Source organism: Typopeltis vanoorti, chromosome 7 (genome assembly GCF_054136105.1).
Source record: "Typopeltis vanoorti isolate ZY-2024b chromosome 7, IOZ_Tvanoo_1.0, whole genome shotgun sequence".
NCBI lineage: Eukaryota > Metazoa > Arthropoda > Arachnida > Uropygi > Thelyphonidae > Typopeltis > Typopeltis vanoorti.
Window position 1 is genome coordinate 147250486 of NC_143555.1, and position 22679 is coordinate 147273164.

At 33.9% G+C, this 22679-nt stretch overlaps 1 protein-coding gene across 12 annotated transcripts in view; it reads left to right on the forward strand.

Moving 5' to 3' along the window:
* The window catches only part of LOC150105175 (myosin heavy chain, muscle-like), a 103818-nt gene that overhangs the window by 27163 nt on the left and 53976 nt on the right, over nt 1–22679 (forward strand). For 7 of the 12 annotated variants that reach the window (XM_090395516.1, XM_090395521.1, XM_090395522.1 and 4 more), the window contains exons 6-10: nt 1434–1529; nt 3584–3647; nt 10659–10757; nt 17436–17539; nt 21132–21389. In XM_090395516.1, coding sequence (XP_090251642.1) covers nt 1434–1529; nt 3584–3647; nt 10659–10757; nt 17436–17539; nt 21132–21389 — 621 coding nt within the window. Of the gene's footprint in view, nt 1–1433; nt 1530–3583; nt 3648–10658; nt 10758–16018; nt 16123–17435; nt 17540–21131; nt 21390–22679 lie in introns of all 12 variants that reach the window. The other 5 variants (XM_090395519.1, XM_090395520.1, XM_090395515.1 and 2 more) reach the window with 1 other exon arrangement.

Genomic DNA, 22679 nt, shown 5'->3' on the forward strand with positions numbered 1-22679 from the left:
TGCCATCTAGTGGTTAAAAATTTGTTCCTTTTTACGTGATTTTAATCTATGTAATCGGTTTTATATTTTTTATCATTACTTTAGTATAACATAGGATATTCATATTTATTTTTTTCAAAGTTATATGACGGGTTATGGCACTGTATTTATTGTTTTCAAACTCATATTTATATGGACTAGAAATTGTTCTAAATTAGTATTTCATTTCTCAAAGCTAGGATGCTATCAAGAAAACTATTTGTAAAGTAGCATGCTAAACATTTCTATGCAGCGTGCTTATTTGCTGCACTTTAAAATTCTAACTGTTATGCTTCATGGCTAGCAAAAATTGATCTTCCAAGTATTATAGGTTTTCAGACTTTCTAGTTTTAATCATCTGCAATGCTTAGCAATATATTATTCTACACAACATAAAGAATCTATGCATAGCGTAGAAGTGCTGAAGAAATTGTTTTCACTATAATCTGGTTGTTAAAGCTAAGTAGACAATATTGAAATTAACATTTTGCTTCTTAATAAATATTCGCAATATCCATGGAATAGCAAAATAAAAAAAAAATTATCCCGTTATAATAATAAACTAAATAAATCACGTAATGCCTTTTATTCCCAAATGGTATTAAACGGAGTTCCATTAGCTTTTCGAAAAAGATTGGCAGCTGATATCCACAATTTAGCCATCACTATAAGTGAGCTCAAACTATCAGTGAATCAATCCTTTTAGGGGATAGAAATGTCTGACAAGTGCTGCTATCTTGCCTATCGAAGAAAGGTCCAGAAAACGTTTCTCTGGTTGACAATTAGAATCGAAGTAATAACAATCTTTTTTCAGATGGCCTAACGCTATGGAAGCAAATGCCATTTCCTGGCTCAGTAATGTTAATACACAAAAAATAGTTTCTGATCATTTTTGAGATTTCATAAGTCGACGACAATAGTACTATGATAATTGCCATTCTAAACCTTTTATGTGTTCATGTTTGTAGCTTTTGTACATATAAATATAATCTCTGATGTATATTTCTTAGTTATTTAATGGTATCAGATAACTTCCGCTTCAAGTAAAATGCAAAAAAAAAAAAAAAAGCTTACTACTTCTGCTTCATCAGAAGAATTACGTATGTCTGCATACAGCAATTGCTCTATAAATGCTATTTCTTGTTCAATTGATTGCTATTTACTTCTATGCACTCATCATTATAATCGCAAAAATGTCCTGTTCTTCCATGGATAGCTTAATAGATTAATAATTAGGGTAAAATACAGATATCTCTTTGTTTCATCTTATTAGTATTATTTGCATGTCTAACTGCATGTTGTGTGTCTCTGCATGTCCGAAGCACACATCTGATGAATTTCAGTTTAGAATTCATTCCTTAAATAAATATAAGATAATGATAAGTAGCAGTGAGTAATTCTTTTGACTGTTACAGGGCGGTAACCTAGAGGATCAAGTGGTCTCCACTAATCCTGTACTAGAAGCCTTTGGTAATGCCAAGACAGTCCGAAATGACAACTCCTCCCGCTTCGTAAGTTTTTATATTATTATTTTATAACTTTTAAATAGAGAAATTCGAATTTATTCTGGTAACTGATTCTAGATTATATGAAACATAGAAGTTTTACAGTATAGTTATAGTATATACCGTACATCTCATATAAATCAACTGTGTGTGCGCTTGTGCGAATGTTCTGATATCATGAATCTTTTGAGTGTCTTTTATTACTTTATTATTCCCTAATTGAGAAAATACTTAGCGTAGTATTTTAATGGCAATTCAAAAGGTACCTACATCATTAAAAACCGCTTTCAGTACATTTGTGTTAATTCATTATCCATTAACTTTGTCCAGTCTGTATCTGTTAACGCTTAACTGTTAAATTTAAGAAAACCAGAGGGGTTTTCCAAATTCTCTTTTGATTGTTTTAATATCTAAAGTGAGGTGGTTATTTGCCACTCTTCTTAATATTCTTCTGGTTAAGTCTGTTAATAAATTCGGAAATATTTTCTGTTCTTGACATTAGATAATTTCCATATGTTAGTTGATTTGCTGGATGTCTATACCAAAGCAGTATTTTATTCCTTTTTTTTAATGATTACATTTGCAGATCATTTTCATTTTTATTTCATTTTCATACCCAATCTTTATAACTGGAAGTGTATACTAGAAAGAAGTGGTACTAACTGCACTACCATGAACTGCTTTGCGTAGTGAATAGCAAAGTTGAACAGTCACTTTTATAATAACGCATCTAAGATAAAAGCGTGAACTGCATGCAGTGTTCTCTGTCATTGAATGCCTGCCTGCAACATGAAGAACATACAGATTGTAGAATAAAGCATTTCTATTGGCCTTTTTTTCATGCGAATTATGGCGGAACATTATGAACCAGTACATACATACATACATACATATGCAGGTGGATTGAAGTAGAAACTTGTTCGAGTTTGTACCGTAATCAAGATTTATTTGATACAAAAACATCGTATATTATTCTGGGTAGGACATTGCCACTGACTTCTTTTTGGACATGGAATACTGCGGTCTTCTATATTCATCCATCAAGTACATCTCTATCATATATTTCCATGAAGTGTATGAAGATCCATAATAGCCAGATGGAAGTTTATCATGGATCTCCTAAATTCTATATTAGGCTAATTTAGTTCCTGCATAAGTTAGGGCTAGTCAGCCCTTTATTGTTTTGAACAGTGTGTGTGTGTCTTCCTTCTTTCTAATGAATTTTTGGAGACTTTCCATGTCTCACAGTATGGCGTATGTATTCTCTTTGTCTTTTCGTGTATTTCATTTTTCTTTATTACATTCATTTTAGTGTATATCACCTCTAAAACTTCATCGTCCCTCTTCTGGAAAGCACTGATACTTCTAATTTCCTCCTTGTTCATTTATCGACGTTGCTACTCCATAGACAAATGTGGGCCACATAAAGAACAGACCCAGTCTTCTATAGTTATTGCCTAATGACAACTCCAAAGATAGCAATAATTGCATGAAAACAAATTCTTATTATGCTGCAGCAAATAAAAATCGTACGGATATCCTACAAAACATTTAGTGGTGGCATGTTCTTCATATTTCGTGGAACTGATTTTTTGCCTTCCGCTACCATTGCTTAGCATATCTGCGGGAACTTTGTAACCCAGTGTGCTGTGATTTTTAAGTAATAACAGTTTAAGCACTGTTACTTATTATCAAGAAACTTCTATTTAAATTTAATATTATAATTCACTACATTAACTTGTGGCATGGTAATAACAAAATCATATCTAAAATAAGTTTGCCGTTTTGCACAGATCTTAGTTTCCGTTTAACTGTAAATATTAAATTTAAAGACTGCTTTTACAGTAAATCTCGACACTATACTATATTCAGTATGTTAGGCTAATTATAGAACAGAACAGTGAGAATAATACTTAATAAACTTAAACAGCTATATTAGGAATCTCGGTTTTGATATTATTAATGTATATTTTAGTATGAAATGTTCGGTACTCACATTTTATAAGTCATATTATCTAAAAATATGTTTTTCCTCTGACGGGCTTTCTCTTACCTTCCAGGGTAAGTTCATCCGTATCCACTTCGGTCCCATGGGCAAACTGGCTGGTGCCGATATTGAGACGTGTAAGTTCTACTTTCAATTTCACTAGTTAATGTTTTCTTGCTAAACTATTTTTCTTACTTTTGAAGAAACAATAAGGAACAGTTTAATGTTCGTCATTTCATTTTAAAAGAGAAAGAATACAGAAGAAAGGACTAAGATCTCTTAGTCCTTTCTTCCCCATTTGAAATTCTTAATGAACATTAGTTGGATGAATTGGATTATCCGGAATCTTAATTGGAAGAAATATCGATACCTAACTTCTAGGCAATGAACGCTAGGAAAGAGATTGGAAAATTAGTCATAGTGGGGAACTCTTTTTAAGTGGAAGGCAAACGATTACTTAACTGAGATGTCATCAGCTCGCACATAGATTTGCATGTCGCGTAATGAAGTAATATTAATTTTATGACTTTTAATTCAAGAGAAAAAAGTTTCTACTGTTTATATTTAGGAAAAAAACATAGGTTAACTTTAAAGAAGTGAAAACAAATAAAAAATGATAATTTACATGTTATAGTCAGTCATATACAATATATCAAAATAAGGTAAATATAATTGCCTTTATATGCTGTATGTGTTATATATTTGTCTTATATGACAAATATAAAACTTTTGTGGCTGTTTCCTATGATCTAAAGACATATTTGGTCCACGCTTCATCATTCTTAACTTCGATTGATCCTCCATGTGTGTGTGTGTGTGTGTGTGTGTGTGTGTGTGCGCGCGCGCGCGCGTGCCTGCTAACTGTAATCTCAGACACGTCTTAAACTTAAATGCGAAAATGTAGTTTCACAACAATAGGTTATGCCGACAGAATAGAGAAAACGATGAACATATTTTCGCAGGTTATAAATATTCAACATGTTGTCGAGTTGAGATTTCGGAATGTTGGCTTGTGAGAGAGCTCAATCATTTCCGTCTACCAATCTTTTTGGTGCATTTAAAGCATTAAAGAGATGTTGTTGAAAAGCCAACTTCGGTGTGACATCATTTAATCTTTAAATCTATTACTGCCTTCTTGAATGAGTCAAGAACAACTATATATTCATTAATTTCTCGGCTTTCGAGGATTTTGTGTATATTTTATTCGTCAGTTACCTTTTTCAGTTCAAGGAAACGTTCTGCTGAAATTATTGATCGTCACAGGCCAATCTTGAAAAATCAAATTTCTTCCTAAATGTCTGAACTGGCTACCGCATATTGATTTGTTAAAACCAAATTAATACATGAACGCTTTTTGGTTAGACCAAAAAAAAAAAAGAAACAACTGCTGACGAAGGTTATGCAGAGAAAGAGGTTCCATTGGGCAAAAGTGTACAATGATTGGACTGTTAAGATGGAAGAAGGTCAAAGATGAAAGCCATTTATTTGTCCAAGGAGAGCGAGTACCCTTTGTTCGCAAATCAGTGGATGAGAAGACTTCTCCCGCCCACTTTCAACAAGCACCTAAACACCCAGCAAAAAAAATTGTTCTGGGGTTGATTTACTCATGATAATCCAGGATCACTTGTACCTGTTGACGGTATGATGAAAAGTGACCAATATATAAACATATTGGAGAAAAGAGTAATCCCACAGATCCAGAAAAACAAAGAGCTCATCTTCCAACAGGATTTCGCTCCATGTCACACTTCAAAAAAAGTGAGTTTGTCAAAAATCACATCCAATTGCTTCAGTGGCCAGGTAACTCTCCTGGCATTAACCCAACAGAAAATTGTGGGCCATAGTGAAAAATAGACTTGGAAAATTAAATTGTGATACAAAGGATAACTTAATACAATCCATTATAAAAATACTGTTTCGAGATGCAGAATTAAAAAAAATATATGTTCTACGCTAGTAGAGTTCATGCCTATGCTACTTAATGACTTATTAGAAACAAAACAGCACATATAAATTATTAGGTCAAGTTGTAGTTTAATTTTTGTACTTATTTTCTTCCATTTCTAATTCTTCCGACTCCAAATCAGCGTTTCCAATTGAATTGGAAACGCCGATTTGGAGATTGATATTTGAATAAACTTTTTCCATGATCTAAAGTGGAAGAATCATATAAAATCTGTTTCAAAAAATTAAGGAAGAGTACACAAGGAAGATTATATACAATATAATAGATGTCTTGTATATCTTTTGCATAGAATACACAACATGAAGAAGTTTTTGCACACACTTTATTATGCACGTTTTACGAACTTATAAAATAATCTTAGCATTTTTAAAACGTAATGAATTTTTTTACAAATTCATTCATAATAAAAGTTCCAAAGAAAATTTTCTTTATAATTATACTAACATTAATAATTATAATAAATACTATTGTTATAAGAAAGGATAATGTTTATCTTTTGCTTATGATTCGTGCAAATCGTGATTTAAGTTATAAAAACAACATCTTATTGTTATAATAATAATAACAATATTATTTTGTTGTTGTTGTTGTTGTTGTTGTTGTTATTGTTGTTATCAAACCACCATGGAATCAAGAATCTTCGCGGGAGGTCCCACTGTCACACACAGTTTATCATACCGAGGCCTTAAATATGTTCGCCTTCTCTGCACTCACCACACTATCGGGCAATGTATTTCAATCACTCACTACTCCCCATACAATAAACCTACTCTTCATCCCCTTGCTCACACTCTCCTTATATAGCTTCCAGGGATGTCCTCATGTTCTCTCCCTGTCTTCACCATTCTATGCAAAATCTCCCCAAATTAATCTAGTAATAACCCCATTAACAATTCATATCCTGTCCCTCCTTCTCCTGTCCACCAGTTTCGGCAAATTGCATTCTCTCAATCTATCTTCATACTCAACATTCCAGCAACCAGAAACCACATTAGTCAATCGTCTCTGGACCTTTTCCAATATATCTTCATCTTTTTGAAACTCATGTGACCAAATCTGTGCACAATAATCCATATTTTGCCGCTCAAAGCCTTATACTGTAGAATGGAACCATAACATCCTTACTTTAACCAGTGAGTGCCATCTGCATCCTCATTATCCGCTGTGTTGTCCTCACAATTTTAGCAATATACTCCTGAAATTTTAGGCCCTTGTCCACAATCACTCGCAGATCTCTCATCTCGTCTACCTCTTCAATTTCTATCGACTGTGTACTCTATCTTCCATCTTTTCTTCCCAAATTTCAAAACCTTACACTTCGCAATATTGAATTGACAACCTAACACCACTCGTTTGTTGCCCATTCAGCTAGTGCATTCAACTCCTGCAAAGCCACAGCATCCGCTCTACTTCTGATAGTTCTTTCCAACTTTGCTTCATCTACAAATAATTGAATATCACTATTCAGACCTCTCCTAACATCATTTACATAAAAATTAAGTAGCAATAGACTCGAAACAGACACTTAGGGTATGTCACTAGTAACGGTCCTCTTTTGGGAACGTTACATGTGCGTTTCAGACAGCCAATCCCCAATCTACTAGCGCACTAATCTACTGTCTGGCCCCATCCGTTCCAATTTAATTACCAGCTTGTTATGTGGCAATTTACCAAAGGCCTTTGCAAAATCTAAATATATTACTGTGTATGCATCACCCTAATCCAATGCATTTGCCACCTTATTATAATAAGTTAAGCAGATTGCTAAAGCACGATCTTCCTTTAACAAACCCATTCTGACCATCATAGAGTATTTTTTTATATTTTTTTTAATAACGGCTTCACACATGTAAGAGAAAACTAAATATAATCTATTACCCCTATATATTTCTCTCAATATGTCATGAGCTTCTTTCAGGAAGAGATCAGAAAACTGGTAATAACGTTTAAATTCTGAATACATGAACGAGTCATATATCATGCATATCATATCACGTGTCTCGGTCACAGCTGTCCAAGTAGTAGGAAATACTGCTTGGACAGCTGCGTTATTCCCACTTCTCTGAACAGATGCATAATTAATTAATTAATTTAAAAATAATAAATAAATAAAAATATAAAAAATTGTAAACAATTGACAGCAATCAATTTCCGAAACTCAAAAATAGATATACAGTCTGTTCTTTTAAGATTATGACGGTGGCGTAAGGCTTCCCACGATTCAAAAAAATAGACGATCAAATTTGAACCTGCTGCAGTGTAGCATCTTGATACTATTCCAGTGAACTGTGTGTCTAGTGTCGATGGCATGAAAAGCAAGGTCTGAACTTTCAAAATCCAAAAATCTTATATAATCTTGATGTTCTTCGATTCTAATAGTAGCAGAATGGCCAAAGTAGCAAATATGACAAGAATAAGGTATTTGATAAACACCTGGAAAGGACAAAAGTGATAGGTGGCAAGGAAGATGATATCTTTGATAGGTGGTAAGAAAGATGACAACTTCCGGGCTGGTTTGAAGGTGGTGGTGGTGTACACGTTATATCTGCGAAGGGTCCTTGTGCACCACCCTCAAACCAGCCCTGAAGTTCTTGTCGTCTTTGCTAATTTGGGACGATTGGGCGTTGACCCTTGGAATGCATTTTAATATTGCCTCCACCAGATAGTTCTTGATTAGGGCCCAAGCAGCATTGATATCCTTTCCATCCAGTTCCTCATTCCAAATTATTCTGCAAGCTGTCTCTTAAGCTTTTCATAATTAGCAGCCTTATAATTCTACATATATTCAGTGGTGAGCTATAAGGGGCTCGCTCGAGCCCCTTGTTAAATTTTTCTCAAATTTGCGAGCCCCTTGTTCTTGTTCACTTTTTCATTTTTTTTTAAAAAAATCTTTTTTTTGAAACATATTAAGCGACATACTCATACGGCAACCTAACAAAAATTAGTCTATTCGGCAGTGCATAGATTAATTGGAATTATTGTTTCAACTCCTCTGTAACAAATGCGCCGAAGTTTGAAAATAAAATAAGCGCATGAGCTATCTTTACCCTTCTCCCTTCCGGTAGCCAATCGTATGGTAAAACCAGTAGCCAATCAGATGTTTTATAAAAGATTTCATTCTTATTATATTTTATATTAAAAAATGTTTTTCTTATGTAAGATAAATTAACACAATTGATTGTGTGCAAATATTTCATGTTTAGATCATGAAATATTTGTTTATAAATGATAGCCTTTAGAGGTCGATTGTCTTCTCACTCATACTTTTTGATTGGAATTTGTACACAAGCTGTATTAATAAAAGTTTTTGTGTGAAATACGGCTCTTTTTTTTTTTTTTTTTTTTTTTTTTTTTTTTTTTTTTTAGCTCGATGATGCGAGCCCTTTGTTAAAATTTCCATAGCTCACAACTGCATATATCCCCTTTCTAACAGAAGTCCGCATATGGACCACTCTGCAAGTGATCACTGTCACCAGCTGGTGGAAAATTTGACACTATTTATAATAACATCATCTGATGAGATGATCAAATCCAATGCCCTTGATCTTGATCTTCGTGTACCCTCTCTTACGTACTGCCGAAGGTAATTGTCTCTCAAAAATACTAGAAATTCATTCTTTTTGACCCCAGGCGCAGTCTTTTCATTCCAATCTTACCACAATTAAAGTTAATTATAATGTTCGCTCGTTTTTTTTTTTGCTAACCAGGCTAATTTGCCTGTACATTTTCTTCTCATTACTCGCCATATTTTTTATGTTGCTCCCACCCACGAAAAGTTATTTGTAAACCTATAGTGCATTTTGTACGGTGTATGGTCTAGGGATTATTTTTCTTTTCATTTTTATCATTTTTTTTTTCATTTATTTTTTACATAATCCAGAAACCCTGCTCTAGAGACCAAACATGGAACTTTTTCAATCCTCAAAGGGAGAGGTACTCTCAACACCGGGCGATGACATCTCCCACATAAATTATCAGGTCTATAGCAACACCCAACTAAATGTTTCATCCTGTTCACCTCTACCTCACACCATACTACTTCAAAACCGCGGCTGTTATTTGCATCTTGCAAATCCACCTTAGATGAGCACAACTCATCTTCTACCATCAACAGTACTCCTCCCTTTTCTTCCCTGTCTGTCTTCAGGAAAAATATCTTATCCTTCCATCTCTATTTCTTTCAGGATATCATCCTCATATAACCATGTCTCACTTAGACCAATAATTTCGGGGCGAATAAATTCAATCAATGCAACAATTTCGTTCCCCTTATTTCGAATACTTTTGCCATTAGTAAACAAACAACAAATAATTTCTGGTTCTACAAATCCTACGGAAATCACTTCTCCAATTTGACTCGTTAATACATTTCCCAGTCCCTTCCTCTATATTATAATAATAATAATAATACTTCCTTAACTATTTAATGCTTCTTATATGATTGCCTTGAAATAAAAGCATAGAAGACATTCGAAGATAGGCTGCATTTTTTTACAAAAAACCAATGCTTTCATTGTATCGCGTGCAATTACGATATCTTTTTAATCCTGATATTGAAATATCAGACTAATGCAGAAAGTTTCTTGTTCAAGTTTCTCCCAAGAAATGTAATATTCCAAACACGTTGCTAAACCAATTGACTTTGATACTGGACCTTTGAACTTGGAATGTTTTATGTTTGATGCCGTGATGTGGAAAAAGGAACAGCTTCAGACGTACCCTACTAAACCCTTACATTTCCCCCCCCCAAAAAAAAGTGTACTTGATTATCATATTACAATTTTAAATATTACATAAAAATGATTAAAGAATTTTTACAGTAGGCTACAGAAATCTGAAATCACGAACTCCGTTACACCATAACTTAAGAAAATTTTCTTTAATCCTACTGCTACTGTTTTTATTATAATATGCATTTTAATTAAAAAAGGTTACATATTTTTAAATATAATAATAAGGCACAAGCAATGAACGTATAAAATATAAAATTATTCTGAATTAGTGAAACTTTTTAAAATAAAAATATAACTTGCAGAATCTGCATGAAGAAAGCGACTTCTATATTATATTCTAGAGAACTTTGTATCTATATAGTTTTTATTTTAATGTATTGTGTATCAAGTCATTCAGAAATAGGTATGTGTATCAGAACTTATATTCATTCAATTATTTTTATTTACAGACCTGCTGGAAAAGGCCCGTGTCATCTCCCAACAGACTTTGGAAAGATCCTACCATATTTTCTACCAAGTGATGTCCAATGGCATAGAAACCCTTAAAGGTAATCCCAATATTTTTGAAATATGTAACTCCTGGAAAATTTCTAGTTAATTTTTAAATGCACAAAATTTCGCGAGCCAGAAATCCAATTCACCGAGGATTTAAGTAACATGATTAATTTTAATTTTAAGGTATATAGACTTCTTTATCTCTCATTCAACTTCAATCCAATCATTTGTTGCACTTTTATTTTTAATCTCGGGGTTTATTATGTAACTTAGGAGTAAATTCGTAACTTAATGAGGAAAAAGGAGCTGCCTTATCATATTTATGGTATGAAGTCTAGAGAAGAGATACCGATCTGTTATACTCGTAATAATGGGCTTGTATATCAATAACACTGTATTTAGCTACTTATGGATGTAGCTGGTCAACGTCACGATCAAGAAATAATATTCTGTGCAGAGGAATTATTTATTCCATACATGGAATAAGAAGGAAAGTTATTCATCGATAACACTTTAGAATTTTATACTGATTATTTAAATAATTAAATAATAACTGTAGTAAATTAAAATATATATATATGTGAACGGGAGCCACATAAAAATGAGGTTTGAAAGTTCATATTTTCTTTTTTTTAAAATAAAGTTTTGCTTCTGGAAGGGAAGAGAAGTATACTGATCTGATATAAAATGTTCGTTTTTGAAAAATAACAAAAGCGACGTTCACTCAGCACGTTAAACTTATCTCTTCATGTTGAAAACAAAGATAAATCTCTATGAAATATTACTATTTAAAATAGGATACTAGCCAGCACCTTTTACTGATGGTAAAAAAAATTTTGAAGGTCTTCCGCACAGTTAAATGAATATATATGGAAAATAATAAATCAAAATGAAACCGAAGAAAATGTAACTGATGCAAAGGAATTACATTAAATGCGGTGTGTGTCACAGAGACATTTTTCCGGTGATGACCTAGATCTTTTTTTTAAATTTTATTGCAACTCCAGTAACTTATAGGAAGTATAATTTATTCAACAGTTGATAAAAATCGGAAAATCATGAGGTTTCAAGTCAGTTCCCAATTTTTATTTCATTGAACCTTTGGGGGGGGGGGCTTCTTAAATACGAAAAATTATCTCAATAACAGAAAAATATCTTGCGGCATCTGTTGGTAAAGAAACAAATTATCACGTATTATATGAAATGCAAAAATATAACTGCTTAAGTAGAAGGTAAGAGTATCGGGTGAGTGGAAACAGTTAAAAATAAATAAATAAAATCAGCAAACAAAGCGTGGATAAGAGATTGCAGTTTGAAATTTTGATATTTCAAACCGTGTAAATCATATATTGAATTCCAAACTTATATTAAAACGACGTCCAGTTGTATGCATACCTACTTTAACGTGGAATTTTAGTTTCAGACTAGCATCCAAATTTGTTGGGAAAAAGATGACAAAATTATACGCATTATAAATTACATACATCTAGATTCAAACACATAACTTGTAATAATAAGACAAAAGCAAACTGGCCGCTTATAAAAATTTTGTCAATTTGCTTAAACTTTATTGTTAAACTGATTATTATCATTATTATTATATAAGCACCTCCAAGAAGTCAGGGATTCGTTGAGAGAGAGGATCCATAAATATGTAATTGTGATTTCCTAACTATGGTGTGCCTTTCAACCGTTCACTAAAAACTATAGCGGATGCTATAGCGAATTATCGATCCAATTACTTACCGACCCAAACAGCAAATATGCACTATTGATAGAAAATAAGAAAGAGTTGTTTTGTTTGAACTTATTTTTATTTGAAGGTTTGAAACTAGTCACAAATCACCTTATCCTCAAATCGAAAATAACCTTGGCAGTTCGTAGGCTTTTGACTTCAAAGCACAGCGTATTATTATTGTACTGATTACGATTGCGAACTGGAGATCTGGAGCTGGAAGGAAATGTCATCAGGAAGGTGAGAGACTTTAGATACTTAGGTTCAACAGGTGGAAAAAGATGGAGGAGGTGAGAAGGAAGTGGGATGCAGGATACAAGCGGATTGGATGAACTAGAGGGAGATGGCTGGAGTGTTATGCGATAAAAGGGTGCCGATCAATATGAAAGGCAAAATCTATAGGATAGTAGTGAGGCCAGCTATGACATATGCTATAGAAACTGTGGCCCTGAGGAAAAATAACATCAGCAGGATGGAAGTAGCAGAGATGAGAATGCTTAGGTGGATGTGCGGTGTGACCAGAAAGGATCGTCTGAGAAATGACTATGTAAGGGGAATAGTGAAAGTTGCGAACTTAGGAGCGAAAATACAGGAGGCAAGGTTGAGATGGTTTGGTCATGTGATGAGGAGGGAGAACGAATATGTGGGAAGAAGGGTCATGCAGATGGACGTGCAAGGAAGGCGGAAGCGTGGGCGGCCAAAGAAGAGATGGAAGGAGCTGGTAGAAGAGGACTTGCTGATGAAGAACTTGGATGTGGTGACAGCCCAAGACAGGAAGGTGTGGAGGAGACTCATCATCAACAGTGACCCCACTTAAGTGGGAGAAGCTGCAGAAGAAGAAGATTACGATTACGAAGATGACTGAAGTTATTGCAGTATTCTGCTCATCGCGTTTGTAAATAATAATAATAATAATAAATGTGTAGAAATGAAGTGAATTATGATGATGATGACAAGAGTGATGGTGGGCTGCCTAAAATTTTTAAAAATGTTAAAACTAAAACAGCTCCTCTTATTAGTTTCTTTTTTTTGAAGAATAAAAAGGCGTTAGAGAATTTATTTCTTTAAATTAATTTTTTCATTTAATTCAGGTTGCAGAAATGCGTAGTTGTTCCTGCACGTGCAACTGCAGTACCATATAGTCATTTAAAAACATAAGTTATTTTTATCGAGCTCCTGTGCCCAAATTTTCAGGATGCAATAAAGTTATTTCATCGTTCTTAATAATTACAAAAAAGTAATTTAAATGAAATCGAACCTTCATTATTGTAAAATTTACTGTATTTGTATACAGTATATCTGAAGCTTCCCAATACCTTCCATTGTTGTTCTTCAATCATAAAGACCAGCTAGCTACTTTATACATTAATTAGCTACTACATCTTGACACAGAGAAATTGCTTATTAGCAACTGTTTGATCCAACTAGTGGTGAAGAGTTTAGAAAAGTTAGTAAGAGAACGCATACAGAGAATCTCTACTTTGCCATGATCAGTGGGTCACTGAGGAAAGGGCATGTTTGAGCAGCTTGCTCACGTTCTATAATAACATTATTGAGTTAGACAAGGAGAATGGATACATCATGATACTGTTGAACTTGGTTAAGACTTTTGACAGGATGCTGCATGGACGACCGTCGAATGAACTGAAAATATGGCATTGCGTATAAAATATTAGCGTGCATAAGAGGATGGATGACTGACAGATATCATGAGGTGGTATATGGGGGATGTGAGTCTGCAAGATTTAAGGTGACCAGCGGTGTATTCTAGGAATCAGTCATTGGTTCATCGTTATTCAATCTTTACATTAATGACATTGGGAAGGATTTGAACATACAACTATTTTCTGATGATGCAAAGATAGGTAGGGTAATCAGGAAAACGGATTATATCCATTGCTTTCAGAATGATTTAGATAGGCTGGAATTGTAAGCATGTGAAAATGGCTATCAGTTCAATGTTAATAAATGTAAAGTCATGCACTTTGATATGATACGATATCCAATGGGGCTATTATATTGGTGAGATTATGCCAGGAGAAATTGATCGGGCTTGGGATCTTTGAGTTTTATTAGATAAGTTGATGTTCAAGGGCGCAAACACAATTCACAGGGTAATTGCTGAAACGAATCTTGACTTGTAAGAATGTCATTTCCTCTTTACAAGCTCTTCATACGACCTCCTGGACTATTGTACGCAAGTCTGATCTGGTTTCCTTGGTGATGCTGAACAGCAGAGAGAGAGAGAGAGAGAGAGAGAGATGTGTGTGTGTGTGTGTGTGTGTGTGTGTGTGTGTGTGTGTGTGTGTGTGTGTGTGTGTGTGTGTGTGTGTGTGTGTGTGTGTGTGTGTGTGTGTGTGTGTGTGTGTGTGTGTGTGTGTGTGTGCGCGTGCGTGCGTGCGTGCGTGCTCGCGCGTGCGCAAAGGAGAGTGTTAAAAATGATATCAGGATTGTGGAATACAGTTTATGAAGACAGATTGAGAATATGTGGACTAGCAAACAGGATCAAAAGGGGTGATATGATTGAGTCTTACAAACTTTCGAAAGGCCATACTGGATACCAGCAGATGGAATTCTTAATTTTATGGAGGGTAGAGAGAGAGAGAGGATGAGAAGACATCCATGGAAGTTGAGAATTAATGCAGTCAAGAAGGGGCGAGATCCAGATTTTTTCTCTCATAGAATGGTGCGTGATGGGAATGGATTGCCTCTGGAAGCTGTGAATGCAAGAGTGTGAATGAATTCAAGAAAAGGTATGACAGCTGGTGCGAGTGACCTGTGGCCTCTCTCGACGATTCCCTGATTGCCTGGTGATTTCTTTAATAAAAAAAGATCACCAGGCAGTGTGATCTCTTTTATTAAAAGTGTGATCTCTTTTATTAAAAGAGATCACACTCTTTTATAAAATGTGATCTTTATAAAAATAATAATAATAAATGTAAACTTTTAATAAAAAAGTATACATTAATTTTTAATAAAATGTATGCTTTTTAATTATTAAAAACTAATTTTAATAAATTATTAATTTTCAAAATTAACTTTCTCAAATAGAAATATTGATATTATATGTGTATGTGTGCTATTTTTATTTTAATTAATCTTGTTGCCCAGAAATCAATTTGATATCTCGTTATATCGTTATATGTCTATAAGATGAAGGACATAAGTGAAACTCCCTGCATAAATTACATTACAGAGAACTGCCATTTATTGGTACAGTAAGATTTCTCCTCCTCTGATAGAAAGAAAGAAAACATAAGGTTACAGTATAATTAGGTGTAGCTCTAGTCCTTTTCTCATTTTCATGAAGGACAAGCTAGAGATTTAAATTGACATTTTTAGTCTAAAATTGAAAATTTTAGCCTAAATTTTCTTTGAAATATAGGCTAAAATGTAGAGAAGTTTAAGCATAGAAATCTTTTTATTTTCATTCATTCATGGTTTACTTGAATAAACATATACAAGGGAGTTCGGTGTTGTCCTACTCATCGCTTCACTAGTTCCTTAGTATTTGATCCCCATTACAGAATTTACGAATAGCTAATATTCATACTCATGTTTTACCCTTTCAAACAACAGCAATGTGTCTCCTCAGTGATGATATTTATGATTACCACTTCGTGTCCCAAGGAAAAATTGAGATCCCCAATGTTGATGATGCTGAAGAAATGAGGCTTACAGACGTGAGTACAAGGTCCCCCCAGCGAGCATTTAATTCGTTACCCTTTTTTACCCTTTATTATCCATTTCTCCCTTATTAGGATAATTGTGCACGAGCAAAACAGCTTTATCACCCAGATTTATCCAAAAAGTCCATTTACCAAAAAATAAATATTGTTTCCCCTTTTTTACCCTTTATTATTCATTTTACCTTATTAGGATAATTGTGCACGAGCAAAACAGCTTTATCACCCAGATTTATCCAAAAAGTCCATTTACCAAAAAATAAATATTCTTTCCCCCTTTTTTACCCTTTATTATCCATTTCTCCCTTATTAGGATAATTGTGCACGAGCAAAACTGCTTTATCACCCAGATTTATCCAAAAAGTCCATTTACCAAAAAATAAATATTCTTTCCCCCTTTTTTATCCTTTATTATCCATTTCTCCCTTATTAGGATAATTGTGCACGAGCAAAACTGCTTTATCACCCAGATTTATCCAAAAAGTTCATTTACCAAAAAATAAATGTTCTTTCTCCCTTTTTACCCTTTGTTATCCATTGCTTCCATATTAGAAGAATTGTGCACGAAAGAAACAGCTATTTTTCCCAAATTTATCCACAAATCCATGTAAAGAAGTTTGCTTTCCCATTTTTACCCTTTATTATCCATTTCTCCTATGATAGAGTGACATGCACGAGCGACAAATCAAGTTCCGAAACTTCGTTTGAAAGGTCGTCTGTCAAGGACTTCGTTTCTTTTGAATTCAGAAGAATTCTTCCAAATCATGAAATTATATAGTATCAGGAAATCTCAGCCATCCTCGTCCCCCCCCCCACACACACGTCTCTCTCTCTCTCTCTTTTTCTCTCTTTCCAGACCCTCTCTGATAAGAAAAAAAATATTTTCCCTCTTTTACGTAACCCTTATTATCCATATTTCTCTACGAAGAGAAATTATCTACAAAAAAAATTTAATTCAAATTCAGTATTTTTTAATCTCTCTAGAAGACCTTTACATAAAGTACGTTTTTATTTATCCGTAGTGTTAAAAAGCGCTAATTTTTCTCTGCTTTATTGCATTTTAAAAGTGACCGATTCTTTCCTATAAGCGTCTGATATACTCTATCCCTACAAAATGAACTGTTCCCCTAAAATCTCGAAATCTCTCTCAAATCCTCTTAAAATTAACTCTTTGATTTATTCTGTCCATCACAGAAATGAGGTGTATATACATTGATCTAAAAGAAATGTGAAAGTGTAAACCCATTCTCTTATAAACGAACTTAAAATAATCCTTCCTTTTCCTTTCCCCTGATCCTTTCCCATTCTAGCAAACTGTCTCCTCTCCGACGATATCTATGACTATCACTTCGTATCTCAGGGTAAGACAGAAATCCCAGGTGTGGATGATGCAGAAGAAATGAGATTGACCGATGTGAGTATATGAATATGCATGCATCCTGAACGAACTAACAATCCCTATTTCCCTATGCTTCGCTTGGTTTAGCAGTGGTATGGTAATTCGCCAATTGTTTTTATGTGTAATCTTTATGCTTATGTATCTATATTGATGTTTGTATATGTATGTGTCTGTATAATATATATAGATGTGGATAGATTATAGTTATTTGTCCATGCATGCGATCGCGTGGGCTTGTGTTCTCTTGCCCGTGCATATTACTGTAAGAAAGCATACATTACAAACTACCAAATGATGGGAATTTTAATGGTTGGACAATTCCGATTACTGATAACGGCTCACAGTCGTTACTTCAGAAGGAATTACATTACTGCTATCTGAATAATCAGAATCCTGGATGCTTATGTTTCGACTGGTGTGCATATTCGCTCTCCATCCTTTAAAGGCTGTGAACAATAGATGTTTGTGAATATCTTTAGATGATACACGAATTTCATTACCTGTCTTGAGCCTACCACCCACCACCTGCTGAATCGAGGCATTAAGTGGCTTAAAAAAGTTCAACTTTCGGTCTTTGGATATATTTTGTAGTTACACTGACATGTTAAGTGCTCCAAAATCGCTGTTTGCGTGTTCAGGGAATAATCTGAGTTTATTTATTCCACTGCACGTTTTTTTTAATATCTATCCCAATCAAGAAATGTTGGAAAATCTATAGCACATTTTAGTGCCGCAGATGGACTGAAGGCTCAATAATTCCAAGACCCAGTTCTAGAGGCCTCATTGCAATTTTTTAAAGCCATTTCAGGCCTCTACTAAATAGGGTGGTGATGGTGGTGGTCTCCCGCCGGGCGATATGTTTTGTCTCTCCCAATGAATCAAGTTAATTCCAAAATACCAAGATCGACGGAGGTTTGCTCAATTGCTTCATATTTGTTAATCATAATTTTTCTATCTGTTAAGGATTTCAAAGGAGGATTGTAGCACCAAACACTATAGCAATCTTGGTACCAAATATCTCTTTTCTTTTCTGGTTGGTACATATGACACCATAACTATGAACACTCTGGATTGATTTCTAAAAAGGAGTTACGTTTTTCAACTGCGCTTAGTTTTCCTATTCGGGATGTCTTAGGAGAAATTTAAACAGCGATTGGGTTCTTTATCGAAATATTAAAGTACGGTAGCTTCTTTAATAAGTTAATGAGGCTGATGGAAATTACTTAGTATAATCTACAGTTCAATATTTATGAATATTAAAGCTAAAATCTTTTTTAGCTTTAATATTTTAATCTTTTGAATTTTGAATAAATATTAACATAGACAAAGCTACAACATATGGATTGGCATGCGTGGGTCTAATTAACTGTATCAATGCTTTAAATGTGCACTTAACATTATATACATGTTCAGTGTCGTGAGTGTCTTGTGACTTATCTGTTCTGTATGATTATTCTAGTCACTATGTAAATAGTCTTTGCTTGTTAATTAATTTAGTACGCTCCATTTAAGGTTGTTGAATTTTCTTGCTAGACAAATAATCATAATATATTACAATCGAGATCAAAATACCATCTGGGAATATAGCCAACGTTTATTAAATATTCTAAGGAGAACTAACACGTGTGGGACAGGGAATGTTTGGTTAGTGGAATCCCAATAAAAACCTATATAAAAGGTGAAAATATGGGCATCTAAAGAGACTGCGTCTTGAAAGAAGTGCAAAATTAAAGTAGCTAATAGTAAAGTTTTGGATATAAAAGTTTTGCGAACATTTTGTGTCTTCCTTTAGGATGTTAATACTTACAGCGTAAAGGGAGAAGCTAAACTAAACTAAACTATTTGTAAGTAAGTAATTATTAAATTTAATGAGCAAGCTTATACTTTAAAAAATTAAAATTAACATAAAATTTAAAGTTACTCAGTAATAAGAAATAACAGATTATTAATACACACTAAAAACAAAACTCAGTATAGAAATAATACCTTCTAGATCATCAATAAAATTTATAATAACATATCTCCTTTTTAATTAAAATACCGTGTTAGATCATTGCACATTGTTTAGGCAAAAAAATAGTAATCTTCTACATTGGCTTTTCTGGTTCAGCCATACCATCACAATAATGCGAAGGTGGCGACTTCGGCACCTTGAGTCATTTTGCTAGTTAGAAATGTGCGCCACGTGGTGCCCAATTATCCTAAAATATGGACAAATTTTGTAAGGTTTGTTGCCTCTCTTTTTTCCCGTTATCAAACCAGCACAGATATAACATATCTGGGTTATTTGCAAGTTCTGGATGAAGCAACGTGTTAATGAAGAATCTAACGGGAAAAAAAAGTTAAACAAAACGTATATTACCTTCAAGCCGTAAACAGAACTCAGACTGTCACGTCTCTTAGCAATGCCTCAATCACTTATATTTACATTACTTATCATATTTTAACTTCACGTTAAGTCTTGAATCGCAGTTTTCAATTATTTCAGTACAAAAAATAATAAAATTAAAAATAATTGTTTTAACATTTTTTTCGAAGAATCTGTACATGATAGGAAAAATTGTCATTTTCGTTGCTCACATTATTTGAATTAACAGATGACAATTAAAGTTTCTCCGACACCATAAACTATATAAGCTTGTACTATTATTTCCGAGAATAAAATAAATTACATTAGTAAACAATAATATTTGCCGAAATTGGTCTAATTTTTTAGTTACCTGGATGATAACACTGATCAATAATTGATGGCCAGATAAACCAGACAGCAAGTGGTGGATTGGATTGGATTAATTATTTGAAAAAAAACAAACAAATTTTTTAATTGATTTTCACTTCTTATTCCAGTTAAAACTTTGAACGTTCCGGTCCTCTTGGATGGCATTTGTTGAAGGCGTTGATGATAATTTTGTATTTTTATAGCAAGTGGCCATTTTGTTTCACACATTCGGAAGGACGCCATTGTCATCATGGAAGACAGTTTTGAATATTTTGGTTCGTTTCAGCTTTATCAACGATTCAGTAGAATATTTTAACAAAATATTTGAATACAAGAGTCTAGTATTTCAAGCCAAAAGGGTATTCGTTAGCAGGAATTTAATACCATTTTTATCCAAGCTAATTGCACTTTCTTCATTTCAGTAATATCTTCTTTTGTTGAATACATTATGAATAGGTTATAAATCTTTCATTCGACTGAGAATTTTACTTTTTTGCAATGCCATTTGCTTCTTCCAAAGGATTAATTCAATTAATACTTGAAGTTTCTTATTTTCCTTGAAAATCGGTTTATTTGTGTTCTTTACAACTGTTCACATAAAAAATGGCATAATCTTCGAAGCTTTCTTTGGTCTCTCTTTGATTCTACAAGAAAATATTTAATGTTGACAGAATTCAGTTTAGAAATAATATTTTACATATTCATAAGCGCAACAGATATACATAATTTTTATAAATTGTTACAAAAATCCGCAGGACCTGTAACGCGACATAAACTTCTAAAAATAATCTTTAGTCTAAACGTTTGCATTGTGAAAGAAACGATGTTAGTTTATTCTTCGCTGTCTCCGTTGCAAGTTGTATTAATGATCTTTATTCTCTACTATAGGGTGCCTTCGATGTATTGGGCTTCACTCAAGAAAACAAAGATGATATTTATAAGATTACTGCTTCTGTAATGCACTTTGGTGAAATGAAGTTCAAACAAAGACCTCGAGAAGAGCAGGCTGAAGCTGATGGTACAGAGGAAGGTGAACGTATTGCTCATTTGTTGGGTGTGAATCCAGCTGATCTGTACAAGAACTTGCTGAAGCCAAAGATCAAGGTCGGTAATGAGATGGTGACACAAGGCAGGAACCAGCAACAGGTGAGATATGTCCTTTCGATACCTATATAGTTCTATCAATAATATAGAATAATTTAGTATAATGTAAATCTAAATAAATGCTTAAATATACTGTGCTGATCTCTGGTCTTTATAATCATGAATAGTGAGTTTCATCTCCCCATTTATTTCTGGTGCGTGTATAGGAGCACATTTTAGCTGAAATATATATTTATTTTTTCTCTTCTTCTTCTTCTTCTTCTTGAGTTGTATGAACATCCAAAGCTCTTTGTTACAAGCACTATTTTCTTTTACCCCACCCCGTTTAGTATTCCACATAGCTGCCTAAGATATCTAGCTATTCCTTAACCATATAAATGTTATATAACCATACAAACGTAAGCATATTACAGTACTCCACCATCTGCGAAGAAAGCTCATGCCTAGACTCACTTGTTTGTTCTGTATATTTTTGCTAATCTACTTTCATCCGTTCTCTTGGCATGTGCAAGCCCTCTAAGCCAACATTTTGATTTCTCAGGTCATAATTTGTGACATGTGAGCATTTGAGATAAAACTTCATTGATGATTTTTTCTTTCACAATCTCCCGTTATGTAATCATTCAACTGGACCAAATATCTTCTTCAAGACTTTTTTTTTTCAAAGCGTTGAAGTTACACCTCTTCATAATGTAACGATGATTTCATAAATGTCCCGTTTTGTTCTGTGTGTAGAGTCTTCGTAGCTCAGTCGGTTTCGACACAGTCTTTTGGAAAGATCGGGATTCGAATCCTATCTAGAATGCAAAGAGCCTTTATAAAGTCTTTTCAGCCTAAGGTGAGTTAGCTAGTCTCGTACGTAGGATTTTCCTTCCATAAATCCTGATTTTTCATCCTGCAGAAATGAAACCAGCTAAACAAACGCAATTTACATGCAGGAATATTTAGGAATAAGACTAACCACCATCTTTTCCAAAAAAATTACGGTTACGAAATATATTACTCCATATCACTGTTTAGTCAAAGTTAATCTTTCTCTCTCTTTTCTCAAAACTACAATACAAACTACTGATGAAGGGGCATATTCGTTTCAATTCAGTTTTACTTCTGAAAGGTCCCAAGAATTTTCTGTTTGCAAGTATTGTACTGATTTTACTCATGGCTTCTCCTTAACGCAGCTTAAAGAATGACAGTCGTTGATTTTACTCTCGAAGGATGTTTCCACCTTATCAATTTATGGCGCCAACTCTAACTAGATCCCGTAACTAAAATTTGAACAGGTGTAATACATTTGTCTTTAGCTGAGTCGCTTTGGAGGTGGTATTATTCCTA